General features: G+C 40.7%; 1 protein-coding gene across 1 annotated transcript; it reads right to left on the bottom strand.

The window, feature by feature from the left end:
* Positions 1–171: 171 nt before the first annotated feature.
* On the bottom strand, positions 172–25,512 carry LOC130478263 (vertebrate ancient opsin-like). Its single transcript, XM_056850412.1, has 4 exons — positions 25,146–25,512; positions 22,712–23,040; positions 11,357–11,590; positions 172–435 (listed from the first exon to the last, which is right to left on the bottom strand). Exons 1-4 carry the CDS (start codon positions 25,510–25,512, stop codon positions 172–174), a joined length of 1,194 nt encoding a protein of 397 aa, XP_056706390.1.
* Between the last annotated feature and the right edge of the window lie 1,762 nt (positions 25,513–27,274).

The raw sequence follows: 27,274 nt of genomic DNA, 5'->3' as shown, positions 1-27,274 counted from the left end.
CTGCGGCAGAAGAACCTCAGGATTGCTCTGTTAGAGACTTCTCCCCTCAGATGTTAAACCAGGTGGTACATCCATTCATTGCGGAGTTAGGAATTCACAAACCCAATACTCAGTTCTTCCTCAGTTCTACTACCTCCTCTTCAGTGCAAGATAGCAAAGTGTTTGTCTTACCTAATTGCTGAAATGAGTTACAAGCAGTATGGTTTGTTTTGCCTTGGGATTATTGTCTGTGGTCGATTTGGGATTCTGTAAACTAGTGGCTGCTTCTTGATGCCCTGAGAAAGGCTGTTCTGCAGAAGCAGTCACAAATGTGAAGTTGTTGTCCTGTAATATCTGGACGGCACAACACACTCGAGTAGATCTTGTGGAACATTTGCTGCTGGAGCTGCTTGGCATCTTGTCACATTTCAGGAAAGCACAAAAGCACCTGTAAAACTAACATATAAATACAGACTGGATTGACTGGTATCGTCCTCTATGTGAACACAGTAGAACACTAGGTCTTTGGCAATAGTTCCAGTGGCTGAGATCTCCTGGAACCCACAGTGGGTAAAAATGAAATTATGATGTGAAATAGCAGCCCTCGTAGGGCATTTTATGGACAGAATAGGCATCTAGGTGGTAAATGAGTATCCCAGTCTACAACTCCTACTGATAGACACCCAGGGCCACAACATCAAGTTGTGTCCATTCCACCCCCCACTCCGGCTTGCCATTCCTGTCTTTGTCTGAGAACCAGTACCCATCCCTTTTCATCACACTGCTTTAAATATTTTCCCTCAGTAACTTTCTCCATGTGGTAAACCATTCTGGGCCTTATCACACAGGGCAGGACATCTTCCTCACAACACCACAAATACTTCTTGTGGGAGAAAGCAAACAAACCCCCATCATTTACCGGGTAAATCATTGTACACAAGCTGTTTGTTTAGCAAAGTCTCAGCCCGTCTTCAGCATTTACAAGATGGGGCATGATAATTTAAAATCTAAAGAAAAAAGGATAACAAAACCCACAGAAAAAATTACAAGTAATTTTAAAACTGCCAGTATAACCAACGAAAACCAAGTGTAAGGAACAAAAAGCCTGTATGGGAAAAAAAACCCTTGATTATTCACCTCTTAGCGGGTGACCTTGGTGCAGTCTTTCTTTCTCACTGCAACCTACCTCACAGAGCAGTTATGAGTGGGAAACCCAGGAGAGGAGAACTGCAGATGCCACCCTGACCATGCAGCAAAGAAAGAACTGAGGGAAAGGGGGGAGCGCCCTCTTCGAGCACGTGACAATTTAGCTGGGGAAACGGCATCTGCATGCTCCAAGGGGGAAGGGCCCCCTCCTTTAGGTTTTTAAAGGGTTGGGAAGAGCTAGAAAGGTTTTCCAAGCAGCTGGCCTGCACATGTGCAGTCCTAGTGCGTGCCTGCACAGAAGACAACTCGATGAATAACAGTTACAGTAAGTTACAACAGTAGTTTAATTGATCCTATAACCTGGGGGGGCACAGAGAAAGCTTTGTACTAAATCACTCGCATATAAAATGTTTGGATTTTATATGTTTGGTCAATACAGCACTTAAAAATATGTATTTAATAAAATTAAAAAATTTTTTAAAGCAGAACATATTAAGGAAAGGGGATAGTGCATCAGCGAGAACAGGCTTTTCCAGGCACGAGAAAAGAAAAACTGAATGGACGCTCAAAAGCATGTGGTGAGTACTAGGGATGCTCGAAACCCTGCCAGTTCAGCTCATGTCCTGTTTGCCAGTTGTGACTAGGGAGCCAGTTTTTAGATGATCATTTTGACTGTTCATCGACCCATTAATAGCGTTAGTTTGCTTTACTGTTCAGTAGGTTGCTTCATTGTATTTCTTCTTTACCATGCAGTACAGGGCAATTGGGATGTAGAATGGTAGAGTATAGCCTGAGCTTGTCAGATCTCGGAAGCTAAGCTGGGTCACTGCTAGGAAGGGAGACCTCCAAGAAAGACTCTGCAGAGGAAGGCTGTGGCAAGTCACCTCTGCTTAATCACTAACCGTGGAAACCCCACCAAGGTCGTTATAAGTCGGTTGTGACTTGACAGCACTTTACACACACATAGGGCAATCTTGCAAATTTTATTCTACCATAATTTTTTGTGGGCTAAAGTGGGTGCTATTCCACAAAAAAACCTTATGCTAGAATAAAATGCTAGAATAGTCCAAAAAAAACCTTATGCTAGAATAAAATGTGTTGGTCTCTCTGTGCCATGATGCTCCTGTTTTTTTATACAGTAGTTAGGATGCTCTATGGTTGAAAACCAGAGAGGTTCTGTAAAACCAACCCCTCTGGTCCAATTCACTTGAAACTTGGAGGTTCTTTAGAGGAAAGAGAAAACTATGTTCTATGCACATTTGGTGCCATGATCTTTATAAACAGCTGCCCCAGACCCCCCAGTATATTTCCCATTGAAAGTAATGGTTCCAAAGCACTGGGACCCAAAACACTACATGGATTTGAATCCTGAACTGGCAATGTCCTGCATGAGCAAAAGCAATTACAGAAAAAAATCTTCCTTCCTGAACAGGATGCAAAAGTATAATGAATGGTGTTTTGTTTTGTTTTTGGTTTTTTGGTGCATACCCTTAGTACTTAGGTGAAATAATTTCCTGAAAAATAAATACTCCCGAAGAATGTTTATTTTATCTTATTCTTTCATTTCCCTTGTAAATAAGTATTTCTTTTTTTCTTATGAATGTAAGACAGGCTTTCATTCTAAAGGTAAAATGGGTGAGTTAGGTATTTAAATCATATGAATTCTGAACAGTGGTAGGGCTTTGAATATCCAGTGAACCAGAACCATCTTCTGAGTATGTCATGTATTTCATCCCTAACATATTAGCTGACTGAAATTTAAATAATGGCTAAAGAGAGGTCAGCTAAGGTAAAACTGCATGGTTGTGTTTAGTTCGGCATTCCCCCCCACCCCCAGAACTGTCTTTTCACAGGTGAAGCTGCTGTAAGAGGCATCTGATTGAGCTGAGGGCCAGCAAGGGGAAGAGGGCGGTCCTTCTGTTCAAAATCGCCAACCTCAGCTGCTTTTCTCCCCAAAAGATAAAAGACGGTCCTTGTCCTTCCCTTTCCTCCACTCAGCCACCTGCAGCTGCTTTATCTAATACAAATGTGGGGGTGGGGAGAGAATAATAGAACTACATGTAACAATGTGGAGCTCTACCCTGGTGCATTTTCCTTCGAAATGCTAAATCACTTCCTTTACTCTTGACCAAGGGCATCTTCAGAACAAAGTGCACTTAACACCTTTCTTCTTCTTCCCCATGGTTTTTAAAAACTAGTTCCTACCATCTTGCTTCAGTTCGGGAATCTCATGACAAGGACACTAGTAGACAGGTTGGACTTTTATCCTTGAGCTCTCTAGAAAAATCCAGATTGGATCATGGGCAACATTTGAGCCAAACCCAGTCCCTCGGGTGTAGTCCCCACCCACTGCCAAGTAATGAAGCAGACATCTCCTCTAACAGCTTCTCTGTGGTTTTTATGAGCTGCATTACAGGCAACAAATATGACTGGTGTCATATTTTCTTGATTTTGACATGTCCCATGAAAAACTGCACCTGATGAATATCTGCCCACCACATTATTCTTATCAGAATTCCTTTTTTGGAAACAAATCAGCAAGTTCAGTGCCAATGTGAGCTTTCTCTTTCTTTCTCTTCTCTGCATTTTCTCAAATGGCTTGGAGGGCAGGCAAAGCAGGAGTGCTTGTGCAGAAAGAGAGTTTGTCATTTCACTAGGATATTTTTCATTATCTTCCTTTGGGTTTTTTTTTTTCTTCCTTTTTTTCATATGAATTTTATTAGGTTTTATACTATAAATTTTCCATTGCAATAAACAACATCTATAACAATATAAAATTTCAATTCTAACTTAAAGTTGTTATGATTCCATAACATATAATAATAAAAAAAGAAAATGGAAAATCTGTGACTTCCCCTTCACCTCCATCTGCCTCTTAATAAAAAGTTCATCCCGTCGTAGTTAATCTAATCTTAATACTCTATCAATATCATTTAACAAAAAGAAAACCATAATCTGTTAGTAAATATAATTATACTTATTCATTATAAAAAAGACAAAGAAATCCTCTGGATCAGATTAGAAAATATTCTTCCATTTTTCCCAATTTTAACTCATATTCACAATAATGCATCCACGCCTCCCATTCCCCCAAAAACCGAGCCTCACTTTCTTCATTTAAAATAGCTGTGAGTTTTGCCATTTCTGCCACTTCAAACATTTTAACAATCCAGTCTTTTTTCTCGGGAATTTCAATCCCTTTCCATTTCGCTGCATAAAGCAGTCTCGCAGCTGTTGTGGCATAAATCAAAAAGGTTCTTTGTGTTAATAAGTCGTCTGGAATCATACTCAATAACATCATTTCTGGTGTTTTGGGTATATTTTTTTGTAATATTAGTCTCAATTCATTGTAGATCATGTCCCAAAAGTCTTTAGCTTTATCACAGGTCCACCACATATGATAAAAGGAACCGATTTCTTTGTTACATTTCCAACAGATAGGGGACATTGTTTTGTAAATCTTTGCAATCTTCTTAGGTGTTAAATACCATCTATACATCATTTTATAAATGTTCTCTCGCACTGACTGTGCTTTTATTCCTTTTAGGTCTTTAGACCATAGTCGTTCCCATTTATTTAAAGCAATATCATGTCCCACATTTTGAGCCCAATCGATCATAGTTGGTTTGATCGTGTCCTGCTCACAATATATTGTTAAAAGGAGATTATACATTTTAGAAATCAGTTTTGTATTATTATCTAATAGAATCCTTTGAAAAGAAGATTTTTCTTTAGAAAATCCTTTTTTAACATCTTGTACAAAAACTGATTTAATTTGATAGTATTGAAGCCATTGTAAATCGTCCTTAAGAAGTTGAAAGTCTTTTAGTGAGCATTTCTTTCCATCCCATTTAATTAGATCTTGATAGGTGATAAATTTGTCTGGTCTAAGTGGGCGCAATGTTAACATTTCTTGAGGCGATATCCACATTGGTGTTTCTGGTTCCAAAATATGTTTATATCTCATCCAAATACGAAATAAAGAGGACCTGATTATATGATTACGAAATGTTGCTTGTAATTTAATTTTATCATACCACAAGTAGCCATGCCATCCGCTTAAGTTATTATAACCTTCCAAGTCTAGCAAACGTGTATTTGACAAATCCATCCAGTCTTTTATCCATACTAAAGCTACCGCTTCAGCGTAAAGTTGAAGGTTAGGTAGTGCTAAACCTCCTCTAGTTTTTAGATCCACTAAATATTTGTAAGCAGTCCTTGGTTTTTTCCCTTGCCAGATGAAATTTGAAATGTCTTTCCTCCAGGTATCAAAGTATTTAGTGTGTGATATTATTGGCAAATTTTGGAATAAAAAGAGCATCCTTGGTAGAACGTTCATTTGAATCGTTGAAATACGTCCCATTAATGACAATTTTTTATTTGACCATATAATCATATCAGTTTTAATCTTACCCCATAACTTGAGGTAATTGTTAGTTATCAGATCTTTATTCTTTGCAGTAATCCAAATTCCCAGGTATTTAACTTTGTTGGCTTTCTCCCAACCAGTATATGATATAAATTCCTGTTGCTGTATTTCCGGTAAATTTTTAAATATTATCTTTGTTTTTTCTTGATTCACTTTAAAGCCTGATATTTTCCCAAAGTCGTCCAAAGTCTCCCGAAGTATGTTCATTGACTGTGTTGGATTCTCCAAAATTAACAGGAGGTCATCCGCGAATGCTCTCAACTTGAATTCATGTTTTTTAATTCTTAATCCGCGGATGTCCTCCATACTTCTTAGTTTCACACATAGCGGTTCCAACACCAACAAAAATAGAAGTGGAGACAGGGGACATCCCTGTCTAGTTCCTTTCGTGATTTGGCAATTATCTGACATTGATTCATTAACCTAAATTTTCGCCTGTTGGGAGGTATAGATAGCCGATATACCTTTCTGAAAACGATCTCCAAAATTCAATTTATCCAAAATCTGTTTTAAAAAATTCCAAGAGACTATATCAAAGGCTTTTTCTGCATCCAAAAATACAAAGGCCGCAGTTTGTTGGATATTCTGATCATAATATTCCAATGAGTCTAGTAAAATTCTTACATTGTCTTTTATTTGCCTACCTGGTATAAAGCCTGCTTGGTCTTCGTGTATAAGATCCTTAATAAATTGTTTTATCCTATATGCCAAAACCGAAGCAAAAATTTTGTAATCCACATTTAACAGCGATATAGGTCTATAATTAAATGTTTTTTCTGGATCCCTTCCTTCTTTAGGTATCAATGATATAAATGCATGTGACCAAGTCTCCGGGGATATTCCCTCGTCCAAAATTGCATTATAGAGTAGACCAAAAAAGCCAACTAGATTGTCACTAAATATTCTATAGAATAGTGCAGTAATTCCATCTGGTCCAGGTGTTTTGTCCGTTTTTTGTCTCAGTATTGCTTCTTGTATTTCTTCTCTTGTAACTGGAGCTTCAATACATTCTCTCTGGGTCGTTGATAAAGCTTTCATCTGTATTGAATTTAAGAATTTATCTATTTTCTGCTTTGGAGTATTTTCTTTCTGATATAACTTGGAATAAAATGAAACAAATTCCTTTTGAATTTCTGAAGTTGAATAGACTGGTCCTTTAACAGTTTGGATTTTTGTTATAATCTTCTTTTGAAATGAATCCTTCAATTGTGTTGCTAAAAATTTTCCTGGTTTATTTGCATATTCAAAATACTTTTGTTTAGCAAGTTTCAAATTTTTATTCATTTCCTCCATTATTACCAAATTTAATTGGTGTTTAGATGCAGAAATCTTTATTTGAATTTCTCTTTTCTCCTCTTCCTGTGTTGCCATTACCAATTTCTGCTCCAAATTTTGTAAATTCCAAAGTATATTGTTTGTAAATTGTAATTGAGTCTTCTTCCAAGCCGAATGTTTCTGTATCATAAAACCTCTCAAAACAGCTTTAAATGCATCCCAAACTGTATTCAGAGAAGTTTCCCCATTAAGATTTATTTCAAAAAAGTCTTTCATTAAAGCCTGTAATTCCTTTTGTATCTTATTGTCTTTTAGAAGTTTATCATTCATTCGCCATCTAAATGCTTGTTTATTGTTCCAATCAAAAGTAACAGGATTGTGATCAGAAAAAGTTCTAGGTAAGATATGGATTTTACGTAGCTGAGTGAAGATTGATTTACTGGCCCATATCATATCAATTCTGGAGTGTGAATTATGTCTCGCTGAATAAAAGGTATATTCTTTAGCCGTTGTGTTCATTGTTCTCCAAATGTCTTGTAATTCTAATTCTGAAGCCATGGTGAAGAAGGTTTTAGGTAAGCATCCGTCATTGACGTCTTTTGCTTTTGATTTTTTGTCCAAGGATGGGAGAATAATTCCATTGAAGTCGCCCATCAATAAGATTTGATCTTTTGCGTGTTGGGCTATCAAATCGTGTAGTTTTTCATAGAAGGATTTTTTCCCTTCATTGGGTGCATAAATTCCAACCACTATTGTCCTTTGTCCCAATATTTTAGTTCTGATAATTACAATTCTTCCTTCATTATCTTTATATACTAATTCTGGGCAAAGACTGGGGTGGGCATAAATTACCACTCCCTTTGTTTTAGTTTTAGCTGAGGCGATAAATGCTTGTCCAAGCACCTGTTTCTCCAAGTATTTTTTATGCTTTGAAGCTATATGAGTCTCTTGTAGACAAATTAGGGAGTATTTATATTTCTGTAAATATTTGAAAATTCTAGCCCTTTTAGTTTTCTCATTCAGTCCATTTACATTCCAAGAAATTGCTTTTGCCATGGTGTAGTATTTTTTAGCAAAATAAAAAGTCTATAATTTGGTACCTCCTTCTGCACCCTGTGCCTCTTCTTCTTCCTCTTCTTCTTCCTCCTTCTCCCCAGGTAATTCTTTAAGGTCCATTTTATATTTTCTCAAAAATTTCCCCACATCTGCTTGAGATAGAATTGTCGTTTTCACTTCCTTGTAGGTGAAAGCCAAACCTTGTGGCATGATCCAACGGTATTTGATACCATTAGCTTTCAATGTAGACACAATGTCTTTGTAATTATTCCTCTGTGAGAGTAGATGCCTTGGAATATCCTTCAGTAATATAAGAGAGGAATCTCCTGCTGACACTGGATTTTCATAGTGAATCTTCATAATCTTATCTTTAACTCTAGTGTCATAAAACACTATCATCAAATCTCTTGGCTTAGATCTTCTCATTCTAGCAGGTAATGGTATCCTGTATATTCTATTAATGGCTTGTTTTAGTTCTTGTTCATCTATCTGAAATAAGTAGGCCAAATTTGGTAATGCAGTTTCTTTATTGTCTCCCATCATATCTGGAAAGTTGCGTATACGAAGATTAGTCTCTCTCACTCTCATCTCCATCATTGCCATTTGATTTTTTGCCGCCATCTGATCAGTTTGTATTGTTTCAATCTGTTTTTCTTGGCTTGTTAATTTTTTCTTTGTATCCTTGTGCTCATCCATCACTTTCTTAATTGATGCATCCATCGCTTGCATATCTGTCTTCATAACAGTCATTTGAGTTTTTACTTCTTTCAAGTCTCCTGTAACCACATCCAACTTCTGATTAATAGCTTGGGATGCTTGACCAAGATTTGTCATCATAGAAGTCAACTGTGCCATCTGTGTAGACATCTGTTCAAACTGTTTATTTGTTGCCTCAGTTTGTTTAGTTAACATGTCCTGTAATTTTTTTTCCATGGTTGAGGTTTGTAATGAGTCCCTTAATTTAGTATAGGCAGGGCTGTGTAGTGAGCCAGAGCGGGGTCGAGACATTTACATTCAGAAGAAGCTGGTAAAATACATGTCCACAGACAGGGCCTTTAAAGTACTAATTAAAAGATGATAGTTCAAACATCAGCCTTATAATTTTTTCGGGTTGAAAAGAGTCGAAATTGGCTTTAAAATTGCATTTTAAAATTTTGAAATACCAGTGAGTTTTTTCGGTCGCTCTAGATCGGGTTAATCAGGAAGTATACCGGAAGTTGCTAGTGTTGCGGACCTTCTACCGCCTCTTCTCGATGGTTATTCCTTCAGGAATGGATTCAAAGTAACTCGAGTGCGACGCGTATTCAGTCCCACGGCTACTTCCTGTTGTTTTAGTTCCGATGATAGAGAGGGTGTTATAGAGAGTCTTCCGTTCCAGGCACTCCCTTACTACAAACGTGGCAGGAAATTCTTTTCGCCGGAAAATCAGGAAGAAAGATCACCCTCCCCTTTCCTCGGACCTTCTCATTGGTGATAATTCTTGTCAATCTAAAAGGTATCCTTCCGACTCTTTGTTATGGTTTAGGCTGATCGATTTGATAAGGCTCCTGTCGCTAATCCCGATGACTAACTCAGATCAAACTTTTTCAGTTCGAATTAAGGGGGAGTGGGGGTCCCAGAAATATTCTTATCAGCCCCCCGTCTGTTCAAATTTCCAGTAAGTAGACGCAGAGTTCTTTTGTACTCACTTGGGTGTCAAGAGGTGAGGTTCTTTTCTTTATGTAGTCCTTATGTTGGTATTAAGGTGGTGGAGGGTAGAGCTTGAGGCCAAAGTTGCGTTTTGGCGATGTCCTTCCCTAGTGCCCTCGCAGGACCGGCGTCCAGGACTCCGAGGGGCTTAAAAAGCCCCCTCAGAGTACCTAGGAGGTCAAACCGCGTTTGCGGGCTGCAGGGAGTTCCTGCTTTCCAACCCACTTGCAAGGGTCGGATTGGGGTATCTATGTACCCCAAAAATAACGCAAACTTGGATTTCTCCCAGGACAGCCTGGGGAAATGGAGTGCTCTCTCCAGCGGCACCACCGGAAGTCTTCCTTTGGGTTTTTTTTGAGCCCCTTCCTTGTTTGTGGAGATGAGAAGGGAAAGAAACCCCCATCTCTCTGTATATGCCCCCCCCTCTCTTCCTACCTCCACTACCATTTCTGGTAGCATTAAGGGAATGAGGACAGTGGATTCTTAGCAAGCCACTAATTGTTTAGGAGGAGCACAGGGAATTGCTCTTCAACAACCCTCCCTCGCAGAAATCCACGATTTACCGCTCACCACCTCTTTGTTGCACAGAAAAGATTAGCTATATAGAGATTCTAGAGTTAGGCGCACAGGGAACAATGGAAATCATTAAGCTAGAACAATAAAGCTGAAGTTGTGAACAAAATGGACGTAAAAAGGATGGGGTAAATCTGTGGGATGATAGATCCTATCGTTGGAAAATTGATGCTTGTTTTCTGTCTTACGGGCTACTAACCCTGACTTCTGATTCTATTCATTGCAGTTCCTAAAAACTACCCTTCAGATCCAGAAAGGCTGTAGGTAGATTTGTGTTGTTATAATAAAACTAACAACAATGTGTCTTAAAAAGTCTTTGGACCCTGGCCTTTTTGTCATCACAGCTATACATGAAGAGTTGGATCACAGATTTATTATTTAAATGTTCTTTTTTCTTCCATGATTGGCTGAGATAATCAACAGTTCACAACAGCTGCACAAGGCCAGCCTCCAACAGGACTGCAACAGAAAAAAAATAATCCTGAGAAGATAACAAAACGGTGCTTTAATTAGCTAGCAAACCATCATTATACTCAATGAGAAATTGTTATATTTCAGTGGGAATGTTCGCAACTTTTGTGTTATTGGGACATTCAGAGATTGTTACACTTTACTGGGACTGTTTGCACTATATATAGGGATTGTTTGTACTGTATATAATAACAATTTGTTTTTTACACAATCAAGGACAATTGCTTCCTCCCCAAGTGACCTCATGCTGTCACCAATGACACTCCCCACCCCGCGCTGCTGGTTGTTAGCCAATGCCTAGCTACCCTACTTGAGATGTATAATAGTGTTCCAGAATGACTAAATCCCAATCCCAACTGCCATGATCACTTGGAAAAAGGTGAGTTAATCTGAAGTAAGATCTCAAATGTGCCTCAGAGAAATTGTAACGCTTGACTTTCTATTGCACCACCCAGCCAACACTGAACATTTTAAAGGCCCGGTGACTTCGACTGGAGAGTTAAGTAGCTGTGTTGGTCTGCAGTAGAATACACAGAAATGAGTCCAGAGGCACCTGAGAGACCAACAAGATTTTCAGGGTATGAGCTTTTGGTTTTCTAGGCTAAATCCTCAGCTGGTACAAATAAGACTATTTTATTTGGCACAATCATTTGTTCAACACAGAGTTATTAGGGGGAAAGTCCCCATTAGAAGCAGTTTTATCGCACCGTTCTTTATGTCATAACATGTTCTGCTTACCTGTTTGTTTAAGAATATGTAGATGACTGGATTGTAGACTGTGCTGCTCTTTGCGAGGATGGAAGGAATGATACTGGCAGATGCAGTAATTAGACCAGGCTTCCCAAAAGTTGCTATCAGTGCCATAATCCCATAGGGTAGCCAGCACAGCAGAAAGCAAATGACCATCACAACCACCATGATCAGGACTCGATGCTCTCCTCTTCGTGCCACTCCTTTCTTTACTCCATTCAGCTATAATTTGTAAAAGGGAAAATAATTGAGTAGTGCTCAAACAAAAGGAACATTGTCTGGCAGTGCCATTCTAAATGGACTTCCAACCTTCTAAGCCCATTGATTTCAGTGGACTTAGAAGGGTTGAATTCTTCTTAGGATCGCACTAAAGAACAAAAATGGAACGTTAGCCTATTTAAATCTTTATAGATGTCCACCTTTCTCCGAAACAATTGGTAGATGACAAATTTTTAAAAAAAACAATAAATGCACATTTGAAACAATAAAACTTGAGCCAGCTCAGAAGAACAACTTTAAGACCCTTTAGAACCTTTCATAAATCCTATTAAATAATTTGTTTTTACATCCTCGTCTGAAAGCCATTAGAGCAGGGTCCTTCCTCGTGATCTCTAGGAGGCTGTTCCACAAACCTGGGGCTGTTACGCAGAAAGCTCAAGAGCAGGCACCAGCTGAATAAAGGAGAGCACAGAAAGGAGGGATCACATCCATCAGAGTTGCCACACAGTTAGGGGCAGTCCATAGTCACAAAGAGCTTTAAAAGGAAGCACCTGCACCTTAAAGTGAACTCTGAAACAAATCAGTATCCAGTGCAAATGATTTAGAATAGGAGTACCATGCAAAGAACGAGAGACAGCATGGTATAGTGGTTAAGAGCAGTGGTTTGGAGAGTTGGACTCTAATCTGGAGAACTGGATTTGATTCCCCACTCCTCCACATGAGCAGCAGAGGCTAATCTGGTGAACCAGGTTGGTTTCCCCACTCCTACACATGAAGGCAGCTGGGTGACCATGGGCTAGTCACAGTTCTCTTAGAGTTCTCCCCGCCCCACCTACCTCACAGGGGGTCTGTTGTAGGGAGGGGAAGGGAAGGTGATTGTAAGCCAGTTTGATTCTTCCTTAAGTGGTAGAGAAAGTCGGCATAAAACCCAACTCTTCTTTTTAATTTGTAATAAGTGACAGGCTGCTGTATTTAAAACATTGTAATTTCTGGGTGGTTTTCAGGGGCTGCCCCACATACACTGTGTTAAAATAGTCCAGCACTGAGATTACTCAGGCACGGATCAACATGGCAAAACAGGCAGGAGGTCAGATGTCAGCTGACGGAGGACCTGGGTGAGCTAGTAGAAGGGAATCTCCCATGGAACCTAGAGGGGGACCCATGCCTGGTGCCCCTTTTAGATGACAACCTGGGAGAGGAGCAGATGAAGCAAGTACGGAACATGCTGGCATGACTACCCTCAATCTTCTCACAAAATCTGGGTCGGACCACCTGGGTTACCCATGTGATATCGACACCACCCGGGAAGGTGGTTCAGGCTGCCTGGAGGCCTGTTCTGCATCATAGGTAGGAAGCAGTCCAGCAGGAGGCACAGAAGATGCTTCAGATGGTCATGATCAAGCCCTCCTGCAGCTCTTGGCAAAGGCCCATGAGCCTGGTGCCCAAACCTGATGGCAGCATCCAACTTTGCGTGGACTATTGGGAGGTTAATGTGATAGCGCAATTTGAAGCCTATTTGATACCCCACACCCGACCTCCTAGTCAATCAATTAGGTGCTTCCTAGGCCTGGTGGGATATTATGGCAAGTTCATCCCTCACTTCACCAGTCGGGCCAACTTTTTTACAGATTGCCTGCAAAAGGGGAATTTTAATACGGTGCAGTGGACTGACAACTGAGCTCAAGTCTTTGAAAACCTAAGAAACACACTCACGCATGGTCACGTGTTGAAAACCCCGACTTCCAGCAGCCGTTTTTAGTCCAAGCCGATGCTTCCAGAACAAGGGTGGGTGTGGTGCTGTCACAGGAAATTAAGGGGGAAGAACACCCCATCCTCTTTATCAGCCAGAAGTTGCAGTCCATTGAGCATAAGTATTCGACGGTGGAAAAAGAAGCACTAGCTGTATAATAGGCCATATGGTACTTGCACAACTATTTGGAGGGCCACCCTTTCATCCTGGTGACCGGCCACACTCCCCTCCAGTGGATGATGTGGATGAAAGACCACAATGTGCAAATCTTAAGGCGGTACTTCTCACTCTTACCTTTCAGCTTCACCATTCGCCACTGACGCGGTCGATGTCATGACAATACAGACTTAATGCCCAAATGTATTAAGACCCAGAATTGGAAGGAGCAGGCATAAGGGAGGGGTGTCCAAGGTCATTCCTCCCTACTCCTGGGACTCCCCCAGTGCAACACTCCCGCATTTACGAGGTGACGCTGGAGAGGTGCAGCTGTGCCCTGACCAGGAAAGGCATGTTGCGGAGTCAGACCAGCAAGGTGACTAGGCAGCAGCATCATGGGTGCTCAACCCTCCCCCTGAAGTGGCCTCAATGTCCAAGGAAGAGCCAACCCACCCATGACCCAAGGCAGCACAAAGCAGCCACTGGGAGGGTTGGCTCTCCGACAGAGGCCTGGGGAAGGGAAGGAAGGGGCAGGACTTGAGCTCAAAGGCAGAAGGAAGGGCTCGGAGGAGGTGCAGAGGACAGAGGGAAGGGAGTGGCTCCACCCAGCTGAGATTAATCAGGGGTGGAGCTGGGGAAAGGGGGAGAGACAGGTGGTGGTGGGGAGGGATAAAAGGGAAATTGATGACAACAGCTGGGGAGGATGTAGACTGAAGGGTTTGCCCAGCGTACCTCCACACTACAGCGAGGGGAAACAGGACCTCTTCTGGGCGAGGCCTGATGCTGCTCTGAGGCCAGGCAAAGGCTCCAAGGGACATGGTGGAGGGCCAGGGCCCCCGGCAACCCCAGAGGACACCCCACATACATCTTGGAGTCACTAAGTACCAAATTACCCTAAATAATTGAGCTGGATAAGAATTATCAGTTCAACCACAGTACAGAAGTAATTTCTCTTTAATGCTGCCACCAGCAGAAAGCGCTAGACAGAAAAAAGGCATTCGCTTCTATTTGGGAGAATTAATTAAAATGTTTTTTTTAAAAAATAAGGCTCAAACAATAAAAACGTACCATTTTTTAAATATATATATTTGTACATTCTTACTTACAAGTATAAATTCTGGGGCATGATGAATAAAAGGATGCTATGTTACAGCCTCTGCCATCCTCTAGCATTTTAATTGCCTACCGGCAGAATGAAATAGCAAGGGAGGGGAATTCTTGGGAACATCTTTGCCAACTGTATACGATCAAGGCTGAGTGTCTGTTTCCACTCTGAGTTGCAGGTGTTAAAGCCTAGGGGTCATGGACAGAGGTACAAGCTTTTAGCCTACGACCATGACTCAGCTGGCCCAGTCGATCCCGAAGATCCAGTATTTTTTGTTTTAGGGGTGAGGGGCTGTGGCTTAGTGGTACAGCATCTGCTTGGCATGCAGAAGATCCTAGGTTCAATCCCTGGCATCTCCAGCTTAAAAAAAAAGATTAGGTCGTATATGATGTGAAAGATCTCCACCTGAAGTGCTGGAAAGTCCCTGCCTGCTTCACTCCCTTCGTGGCAGTACAAAGGAATATTAAAAATGCTCTTATATTATCATTTATATTCTATAGTTGGGCTGCAAAAGGTTGGTAAGTCACTTGAAAAGCAAACCTATTTATGAGTTAGTTAATTTCCATATGTCAAATTACTATCAAGTTCCATATTTTAAATTGCTATCATTTTCTGTTTCAAATGTAGGCTTTCAATACTTACACTAGTTCTGCATTCCTTTTGTAGATCCCTGCTTTGCACTGCATGATAGGGGGCAGGAAATGATTATAAGAACAAGAGTTAAATTCGGTATCTTTGCTTTGCATGAGTCCTTTGAATCCATACAAATATATCACCAATATAGTCTGTTGGTAAAGCCAATATTTATCTCACTTTCCCTAAGGGAGTTTATGCTTATACATCCTTTTTAAGTCAAATGATTGATCATTGCTCCTGTAAACATAGCTTATTCTGTTATGGAAAATGTGTTAAAAATTACCCCCACCCCCGGTTTAATTATAAATGCAACATGATTTCAGGGCTTCACAGTTTACTCTGAAGTACAACAGATTTTGGAACTGGAAATTAATTTAATGTGTTTTATATGTTTAAAAGATTCAATTTCTTTTGAATGGCAAGGTACTCCTGCTGCTGCAGCATTAATTTTGAAAGTAATCATTAACTTGGGCTGCTTTCTCTGTCTGGAAGATCAGACCCTAATTTCTAGCTGCCAGTTTTTAGAACTGAGAGTAATTTGTGTCAGGATGGTTTAAACACATTATACACATCCTAGTAAAAGAGTCACAGTGACTATCAATAAGGCAGAAATACTTGGGATTCATCTGATTCAGGGCCAAGTCAAATGACTACTTTGCTTATTTTATTTTCACTTACTGATACCATTAACAAATCTCAATTGCACAAAATATTGACTTGTATCCAAGAACAATGAGTAAAGTACTGCTTGCACGGTGTGGTTTTCCTGATGTCTCTTTTTCCATTGCAGACACTTGCACCTACCTAGAAGATGTTCTTGAGCATCACAGAACTCTTAAAAAATACATGAGATTTATGCAGAGGTGGAAGGTGTAACTATGAGTGTGTCCTTTGCATGAATAGAAATGATTTTCACTTGTGCTGGAGACTCCATGTTTCATTTTGGATGTTGAAATCCGATCTCGGGGGGTGGGGAGTTGACTCAGTTTAGTTGTCACATGGAACCAATAAGTATAATTAGTGCTACTGTCTGAACATGGGCTACTCGACTAACTGTGGTTAGTTAGGGTATGTCAAACCTAGGGCTGCCAACCGAACATTGGCAACCCACAGGAGGCTCAGAGCAGCAGAGAAATTCAAATCGCTGTAGCTCCAATGGGATGATGTCACTTTCAGTGAAGTAATACCAGAGTGTATCATGGGAATCCTAGAGTTTCACCCCAACATGATAACATCACATCTGGGTTCATGCTGGAAGTGCTATCATGCTGTTGGATTAGCATTTTCCCCCACCACCCTACTGAATGGTGGCAGGGGTCAAGGGCTGCCAGCGGGAAGTCTCCCCCTGTAGCAGAAAACCTGCCAGCCTTAGTTAAACCAGAATAGGAAAACATGGTCTGAGCTTGGTTTATTAGTCACAGTTCATTTTGACTATGGTTTTCCATGTTGTATGCACATGGACATATTGGTTTTATTTAGTTAGCAGCAACAGACAAAATAGCTAATATTATTCAGCATCAGACTGAGAAAAATAAATAAGTTTCATAAAAGCCTGGGGAAATTAATAAGCTTTCATTGAGTGCCAGAAAGTCAATAAACCTGACTCCAAGGGAACATCCAAGAGATGGAAATTCCAAAGTTGTCACCATAACTGAATAAGCCCTTTTCTCTTACCTGTCAAAGGAGAGAGATACACAACAGGGTCTCAAACAAAGATCTTAACCTCGATCCCCTAGTTTTCATGCCAGGTTGTACACCAGAAGAGGGACATGGTTTGGTGATCAAGCACATGTTTTACATGAAGAAAGCCCCAGATTCAATCTCTGCAATTACCAATTTCCTACTTGAGACTGGACTGCCATTGCCAGTCAGAATAGACAATTCTGCTCTAGATGGACTAATGGTTTGAATTAGTACAAGATAGCTTCGTATTTCAAAAGGAGCTCATTCTACCAACAGCTGAGTCACACTATCAGTGGTAGATAAAACTCAAACTATATACCATGTGGAAGAGCCCCGTGGCGCAGAGTGGTAAGCTGCAGTACTGCAGTCAAAGCTCTGCTCCCGACCTGAGTTCAATCCTGACGGAAGTTGGTGTCAGGTAGCCGGCTCAAAGTTGACTCAGCCTTCCATTCTTCTGAGGTCAGTGAAATGAGTACTCAGCTTGCTGGGGATAAAGTGTAATCACTTCAAAAAGAAGAACCTAGGTTGTTAGAATGATCGTGTTATAGCAAAAACAACCTATTGTAATGTAAATCAAGTTGCAGAGTCTAAGTTATGAGTTCTATTGTTATTACCCTCCTGGACAAACCTAAGGAGACAAAAACTCAGTTCCCAACCTCCAGGGCTGGCCTGGAGAGAAAAAATCCTCTGTTGCCACCCTCCAGGAATGACCTAGGGAAAAAAGTGTTTGCCAATCTCAAGGGCTTCTCTAGACTGAAAATCAGTGGTTGCCAACCTCCAGGGTTTGTATTTTAACAAAAACAACCTGTTGTAATTTTTATCAGGTTTTCATATCAAAGTTGCACATTTAATAATGATATTTCTACGCAATGTGTGGGGATAAAGTGTAGACAACTGGGGAAGGGCAATGGCAAACCAACCTGTAATGATAGTCTGCCTTGTAAACGTTGTGATGTGACATCACCCCATAGGTCAGTAATGACCCAGTGCTTGCACAAGAGACTACCTTTACCTTTATAAACCATGTAGTAATGTAGTTACCAACAGAAAATCTTTTCAAACAAACTCGTATGTCTGTATTGCACATTTGATGCTTTTAAGTTAAGTCTGACTGTCTGCTAATGGCTGTGAAAAAATAAAAAGTGGTACAGGTAACAACTTTGAAAAGGTTGTGGGAGGCTAGAACAGCACTTTGGTTTTTTAGCAGAATCAATATGCAGTTGTTATCAAAAGTTTTCCCCAGTGATAAAACTTCATTGTAAGTCTTCTTTGTTTCCCAAGTACTTGAACAATAATATTTCTTTTGTTGATGGGAAAATGCAATTCAGCCCTTTTTGTTTCCCATTTTTCTTGCTATGACCAGAATTGTGTGGCTGTAGCTTTGAGATTGTCATCAGCACCAACTAGGTAGTGCTATGAAGAGATGAACAACACAGTTCCCTCATGTCACAGCACTTAGTATGTAATTTATATATCATTACATCTAATTTTGAAGTCTCCCCCCTCCACCTGTAGATAATACAACAACTCAATAAGCCCAATCATATGGTAAAATCAAATGTCCCCTTAACTCCTAAACTGGGCAGAAACCCCCCCCCCTCCAAAAACTCGTGGGGCAGCAAACATAGCCAACATGGCTTCTGGACTCTCAGTAGACTCACTGAGATTTGAACACTGTTTTGGCTTTGCCTTAGCAACACAGCAAGTCACAGCGGCCCTACTGTGGTATACATGAAATATATTTTGTGTTTTACAATATCCAGATTCATGAGTGATTAAGGCAGTTTACAGTTTTTAACAAAATCATCCAGCACAGAGTGAACCTATCCACAGAGCACTTTGTGGTATCTCTACATTTCTAGCCCACATGTCCTATTACGACTTGAGCACTTTGACTGATATTGTTCAAACACACAGTGGCAAATAGCTTCCCTGGACCTAAAATTGGTTATTGATTGGCTGTGTTGATTTACTTTTGAAGTTATTTGCTAGCAGGTTATGATCTTACACAAACATCAGCCTTTCACACAGGACATTTGGCATTTGAACAGTAGGCTGTCAGCTATAATTGCTACGCAGCTAGAAAAGAATACATACTTCTGTATATATCATGGATAATTTCCTAGAAAGGCTGAATGATCTAATCGGGTTCCAAATACATAGGAATGAAAATGTAGAAGCAGATGCCCATTTAGAAGGGTCGTACCAAGTCCCAGCACTGTCTTAAATCCACAAATTTGCCGCCAAGCAATCGTCATAGCATAGCCATTGTATGGGACTTGCTTCAACTTGCGGTTCCGCCACAACACCACTTGGAAATATACCAGAAGTTCAAAGTAATTGGCCTTTTTGCAGTCAAAATGAGGTCACTAGCTTCTCTTGATGACAAAACCCAGAGACAATACAGGAAAACAAATTCACTGGTATGTGTTCTTCCACTGATATATAGCAAAATGATGTTAGTGATGATTAATGTGAACTATATTTACTAATTGCATAGTAACAGTATATTTCCCACTGCTGCACTAATATCACTTTAACAGCCCAATAAGGCAGAGTTTCAATCAGTTTTGAATAGACTGCATAGGAACCAATTAAATACTGTAGCCCCTAATGTAATAGAACAAAATATAGATAATTTCACCCTTTCTACAGGCTAGTCCCTGTGGGCCCTGTTCCACTTTCCTTCACTGCAAAAAGTGTGTGTGGGGGGGTTGCTGTTAAGGAGCAAGACATTTACCATACTTGCCCTACCTCTGAGGAGGTTCAATGTTACTTTTCCCTTGCAGGGGATCTAAACCCCACCAAATACTGCAAACATTTGGCTGGTAAAGTACATAAGAAAGGCCCATAAGAACATAAGAAAGGCCCTGCTGGATCAGACCAAGGCCCATCAAGTCCAGCAGTCTGTTCACACTGTGGTCAACCAGGTGCCTCTGGGAAGCCCACAAACAAGATGACAAGTATTGCATGGCTGATTTGTTTTAATCAAGCTTTTGTTAGTTTTAATTGTTGTTTTACTGTGCTTTATATGAATCGCCATGAGTCGCCATGAGTCGGAAACGACTTGACGGCACTTCACACACACACACACACACACACACACACACACACACACACACACACACACACACACACAAATCCAGTGTCAGCTGTTCACATTTATCCTTTCTGATGATGTCTTGGACTGCATGGAGTTTGTGTTTAAAGAGGGAGCCTCCAAGTTGAGCAATTAATGTGTGCCTGATTGCATTGGCAAGGATAAGATGACCCAGGTATTTTTCAGTGGCTGCATGTTATGGTGGTACACTTAGCTTTTAGCAAAGAAACTGCTGTTATTATGAACTTGCAATAGGGAAAATCACTTCCTCTAAACAAATGCTGTAAGTATACAAAAGTATACAAAAAAAAATTAGGCTACCTGTTTGAAAATGGGAATTATATCCCCATTACATTTTGTCTGCATAATGATTAATGTGGGCCATATGTATCCATATTGGAAGGTACATTGTCTGAAGCCTGATGACATAATTCCAGTGGTCTTTGAAATTACTTTCTATCTGAGTGTCCTATAAGTCAGATGAACTTCCCGTTGGGGGAAATGCTGGCTTTGATTATTCAGACAGCAACTTAACTCATATATGAGATTAGAAATTTCCTTTAAAAATCCGCTACCGTCTAAGAACATAACAACATAAATAGTCTGCTGGATCAGACCAGCAGTCCATCTAGTCCAGCATACTGTATCACACAGTGGCCAACCAGTTGCCCTGGAAGCCCAAACAAACAGGGCATAGGGTTGCCAGGTCCCTCTTTGCCACCAGCAGGAGGTTTTGGGGTGGAGGCTGAGGAGGAGGGGTTTGGGGAGGGGAGGGATTTCAATGCTATAGAGTCTAATTGCCAAAGTGGCCATTTTCTCTAGGTGAACTGATCTCTTATCAGCTTGAGATCAGTTGTGATATCAGATCTCCAGCTAGTACTTGGAGATTTAGTGAACTAAGAAAACAAAGGACCTATGCTGAAATAGTGTAGACTAATGGAAAAAGCAGCATGTGGCTCATTTATACAAAATGAAAAAGCAGAATTTTTACTCCAATAGCTTATTCTGCTTTTCATGTTGTATAAATGAGCCACGTGCTGCTTTTTCCATTAGTACCTGGAGGTTGGCAACCCTACATAGAAGCCGAGGCCTCTCCCAGCGCTGTATATGTAAATACCACAGCTAATAACCACCAATGCTCCTCTTTTTCATGAATTTGCTTGATTTTTTTAAAGCCATCCATGCTCACAGTCATCACACCGCCTAACAGCTTCTCTCTTGTAGCCAGCAGGTGCAATAAATGGGAAAACTGAACAGCTTAGCAAATGACAGTTTGTCTAGGGTCCAACTAGTAGTGCATTCCACAGTTTAATTAGTCAAGTAAGATTTTCCTTTTGCCTGCTCTGAACCTATCTCCCAATAACTTCATTGGGTGCCTCAAGACTGAGTATTACAGGAGGGGGATAAAAGGCTATCTGTACCCACGTTCTTTACCTCATGCATAATTTTATAAACCTCTATCATGTCCCCCCTTAGCCATTGTTTTTCTAGACTGAAAGGTTCTAGATTCTCCAGCCTTTTTTCACAGGAAAGGTACTCCACCCCCTTAATGATCTTGGTCCTCTCTTCTTTTCAAGCTCTGCAATGTTTTTTCTGAGATTTGGTGACCAGAACTGCACACTGCACACTGTTCTGGTTGCCATATTTGAAGTAAAGATCTGAGGTAAAACAGTATGAAGCCAAGTGGATGTATTTAGCTCCTCAGAACTAAGCAGTAAAAGACCAATTACTTGACTACAAGTGACAATAACCTGATTAACTGCTGTAAAAACAGTAACTGAAAAAACAGCAAGAATGTCGCCTGTGACATGGTATACAATGATATTCAGGTGAATAGGTAACATCTAGATTGGTTCAAGAAATTCATACTATTCTACAGCAACACAATCCACCAAATATCCTCATCACTCCTCTCTAGCAGCCAGCATACATGACAAATAGGAAAATGAAATAACGTCGCAAATGACAATGTGTCTGGGGTCCAGCTGTTCAAGTTTGGCATTCCCATTTGCAGAAAGTTTGAAATGCATACAAAAGATGCTTTTTAAAGGTCCAGAGATGCCAGCAGGGGTGGAGGGATAAATCTATAATGCTTTTTTCTAGTAAATTATAACAAGGGACAGAAAGAAGTGCAAGGAACCATCTAGCTGTATTCCATTCATAACTGATTAAAAATGACCACAATCCAGAGAATCACACAATTACTTCTCTGTGCCTGATAGCTATTTGCACTATGGGAGAAGAAGTTCAAAAGAAGTTCAAAAACAACTGACTGTATGGGCAGTATAACAAACATTTAAAGACAAAAGTCCAACTGCTCATGCTCAAATAATTTAGATTCTCCTAAGGCAGCTCTCTGGATTGTTCCCTTAGTGATTAGATTATGTTTAAATAGTATTACAATCTTAATTTTTAGATTTAACCATTCTCCCTGTGTTTTACTTCTGTGTGCTTTGGTTTGTTATTTCTGTGTGTAACTGAGGAAGTTAATTGAACTCTTGATATTTTCTACAAACCAGAGCAGTATGGTGAATAAAAAGCAGAGGTGGATTCCCATCTCGCCTCTTCCATAGACTCTATATGACCCTGGCCAAGTTGTTATTATTCATCCACATCTTGATAGTATGTGATACTCATCTAGAGCTGTTACATTTGCCTCCTGTTGAAATTCACAAGACTGTAAAATCCACTTACCTGCTTTATGACACACAGAAGCTTGCCATAGCAGTAAACAATAATGGAAAAAGGAATGACAAGACAAAAGAGGAAGAGGCAAATTATGTAAGACACGTTGTTGGCATCCCTTGAATGCCAGTTTACTGAACAAGTTGTGCCTGGTCCTTCTGGTCCATAGCTACTCCATCCAAACAGAGGTGGTAAGGTCCAGATTAAAGAGTAAGTCCAGGACACAAAGATCCCCATCCACACTTTCTTGTAGTTGGTGGCATCTGCTTCAGCTGTTCTCATCATTGTACAATATCGTTCATAAGAAAGCACAGCCAGGGAAACAAGTGACACTGTACCTGCAAAGTAACCACATTTTTTAAAATGGGGAACAAAAAGTTTAAGCCAGCAAATGCATCTTACAAATAATATTTAGTAGTACAGCATAGGAAAATGAAAGACAGGTCAGGTAAGGAATTGAAGAGGTTCTCATAAGTCAGGTCCTGATTTCTATCAGGTGGTTCTCACAGGCCAGGTCCTGATTTCTATCAGGCCTCACACCTATTTTCCACTGCCCCCCTCCACTGAGAATTTGGTTTCACTGTAGGCTGTCAGCCCAAATATACATAAAATCATAGAGTTGGAAGAGACCACCAGAGCCATCTAGTCCAACCCTCTGCACAGTGCAGGAAAATCACAACGACCTTTTCCCCCACACCCCCAATGACCCCTACTCCATGCCCAGAAGATGGCCAAAAATCCCCTCCAGGATCCCCGGCCAATCTGGCCTGGAGGAAAATTGCTTCCTGACCACAAAGTGGCAATCGGGACTACTCTGGGCATGCAAGAAAGGGCCACAAGAGCCAAACATTGACACAACACTTTCTGCCCTCCCTTTCATGAACTGCCTAAGTTCACATAATCAATATTGCCATTTAGTCAATAGGGCCATTTAGTCTCTGCTTAAAAACTTCCAAGGACGGAGAACCCACTACCTCCCAACGAAGTCTGTTCCACTGAGGAACCATTCTGTTAGGAAGTTTTTCCTGATGTTTAGCTGAAAACTCTTTTGATTTAATTTCAACCTGTTGGTTCTGGTCTGACCTTCTGGGGCAACAGAAAACAACTCAGCACCATCCTCTATATGACAGCCCTTCAAGTTCTTAAAGATGGTTATCAGATCACCTCTCCGTCATCTCCTCTCCAGGCTAAACATACCCAACTCCTTCAACCTTTCCTCATAGGACTTGGTCTCCAGACCCCTCACCATCTTTGTTGCCCTCCTCTGGACAGGTTCCAGATTGTCTACAGCCTTCTTAAATTGTGGTGCCCAAAACTCAACACAATAGTCTAGGTGAGATCTAACCAGAACAGAGTAAAGCAATACCATCACCTCACATGATCTGGACACTATATTTCTGTTGATACAGCCCAAGATCACATTTGCCTTTTTAGCTACTACATGACACTGCTGACTCATGTTCAGTGTCTGATCTACTAAGACCCCCCCTAGATCCTTTTTGCACAAGACAAGTCTCCCACATCCAATAATTATGCATTTTATTTTTCCTACCTAAATGCAGAACTTTACATTTATCTCCATTGAAATTCACTTTATTGGTTTTAGTTCTCCAGCCTATCAAGATCATCCTGTATCTTGACTCTTTCTTCTACCATATCCCCAAGAAAACAAAGGAAAAAATCACAAAAGGATCTGTGTGGGAAGCCACTGGGGTCATGGGAATTGTTGTTGGGGGGAGGGACAGGCATGGTGGCCCACAGGAGACCATGCTCCCTTATGTAAACAGAAGCACACACATTAACTACTGGATGCAGTCCCCTAACTCTTTCCTACATAGCCTCCAGAGCAATATATAACTTACACACCTGCAGTTATATACTTTCATTCCATTACAGAGGTAGGTAAATGGTCCCAGCACTGATCATTTTTACAACACTTTCTTGTAACGATCTTCCTTTCCCATTGGAACCACCAGAGCTCTTTTGCATGCAGACTTTAAAAGACCTCCAGTACTTCTACACACAGGGAAAGAGAGCATCATCTTTCATCCTAAAGAATATTCACAGAATCCTGTATCTCTGTGCCACATAGTTGTGTCTCTCATTTACAATGCCTTACCCTTACAGGCGGTCCTCCACTCCCAAAACTGGCACTAAGATTATTTTACCAACTCTCTGACGGAAGACTGTATTCTGTGTTCGTCCCCTTTTTTGCACAAGCTAGTCCACTGTTAGAATCAGTAAGGCAGTACCTAAGGGAGGCTGGCTAACTGCAGAGCAAAACCCCAGCAAGGAGAGCAAAGCTACCTAAAACCACCTTTTGAGAGAGTGCCAGTCATTCTGAAGTAAATACCCAGAGTGGACCAGCTCAAGAAAGGCATGAGCCATACAGAAGCAGAGCAAGAGCATGCTAGAGACAGCAGGACAGCAACACGGTACTTACCAAATAAGGTGTTGACAAAGCCGTACCACACGCAGCCAGCTGGCCCAAGGAGCCATTTCCCCTGCGTGCTGGCTGCAAAACTGAACGGGGTGCCCATGATGCACACCATCAGGTCACTCGCGGAAATGTTCATCAATAGCCAGTTAATGGGAGAACGCAGCACTTTATTCCTGCAGAAAAGTGTCAGGACCAGAAGATTATTCAGGAAGCCCAAAGTCCCAATGATCCCGAGGCAGATGGCTGCAATGAGGTGGCCGGTGGGGCTCAGAGAGTGTTCTCGCCCATAGCGGTGAGGACTATGGCTACTACCACCACCGCTGCCGCTACACCAGGTACCGTTAGCACCGCTGCAGCTGGGACTGAGCATCTCAGTCAGGCTCTTTCCAGATCTCCTGCTGAGTATTGCAAGACCAACGGAGGATGTCACAGGAAGACACACAAGACACTTTAAAAGCCTCTTTAAAATGTTATTTCTCTCCTCTTTTTGGGGGAGGGGGGTGTTAATGTTTTGAAACGCTAACTTCAATGAATTAAAAGGATTTCTTTCAGTGGTGCTCCACCATGTGGCCAAGAGGAGGCAGTGATTTCAGTTTTCTACTTTTGAGTCTGATGTACTGGATGAAACAAAAAAATGTAATCGATGCAACCTGATGATAAAATGTATTTATCAGATAAATGTACCCAAGGGGCTCGTCCTAACATCAGAAGAATAACCAGGTATTGTGACTGTGTGAAACAATGGAGGAGGGGGTCTAATTATACCCCTCCAGGAACTGGTGATGCGATATGTGTTTTGTAGGCACTGTAGGGTAGGACAACCATCTAGATTACTGAAGTTTCAAGCAGGTTTTCAATTAGTTTTATAAATTGTGATTAGGGATGAGTAAAAGCAAGAATGAGAGTCTCAGCATGGTTTTTAGCACTTATGTTGAAGCGGACATACACAGTTGTCTCTGAATTATAAAGTACAGGGAGCTGTAGAACTGCGACCACATATATGTGACTTTAATTTTGGAAAATAGTTTATAAAATATATTCCAATATCCCAGGACAACTGATTCTTTGCTAAACCAGATTATACCTATCTGTAGAATCAGATAGATAAAATGTTTCAAATGCTTCAAAATATTGAAGCCAATGTTCATGTTGTCCATACCTGAAAACACAAAATGATATCATTTTGACAATGTGCCCCAGTAACAAACTGTTTTAAACCATTTTAAAGTTATCTAGGGTATTTCTTTGTTTATTTAAAATATTTATTAGCTGCCTTTCTTCCTTATGAAGCTTAAAGCAGCTTACAAAAAAGGGTAAAATTCTTCTTAAGTACTTCTATCCCATCTTGGTTTGTCTTTTATTGCAGTTTTTGAAACTAAGGGCAGAAACTGACAAAATGTAGTTCAGGAATCTCCATTCATCTTTAAAAGGTTAATTTGGGTATATATGCCCATCTTTAGATTGTAACCTGTGCAGGAAAAAAAAGACAGTATTTCAAATCATTAAGCAAGCTTCTGAGAACATGAGGGGAAACTTTTCATTGCTGAAGAAATAAGGGAATGTTTCTTTTTCAATGCTGAAGGAGCAATAAACAGACAGTACTTTTATTGTGATTGCTAACAATATCTGAAGAAGTGAGCTGTGACTCACAAAAGCTCATACCCTGCCAGATATTTTTTGTTAGTCTTTAAGGTGCTACTGGACTCTTGCTCTTTTCTACTGCTACAGAAAGGCTAACTGCCCATCGTGAGCTAACAATGTCTATTGGAGATGGTGGCACAGCCTACGATACTGATTGAGCAAAGATCATTATATTATGTATAAAAGATCATAATATTTATCATACTATCAAAAGCTCTGAGCTTCCCAGAAGTGCTAGATTTTATACCAGGAGGGTTAGAAGACTGGGACTTTACTATTCACAATTTAAGAAGGATGTAGACAAGCTGGAACATGTCCAGAGGAGGGCAACAAAGATGGTGAGGGGTCTGGAGACCAAGTCTTATGAGGAAAGCTTGAAGGAGCTGGTTATGTTTAGCCTGAAGAGGAGAAGACTGAGAGGGGATATGATAACCATCTTCAAGTACTTGAAGGGCTGTCATATAGAGGATGGTTTTCTGTTGCCCCAGAAG

The sequence above is a fragment of the Euleptes europaea genome, chromosome 5, assembly GCF_029931775.1.
Source record: "Euleptes europaea isolate rEulEur1 chromosome 5, rEulEur1.hap1, whole genome shotgun sequence".
NCBI lineage: Eukaryota > Metazoa > Chordata > Lepidosauria > Squamata > Sphaerodactylidae > Euleptes > Euleptes europaea.
This window is presented reverse-complemented; position numbering and strand designations above follow the sequence as displayed.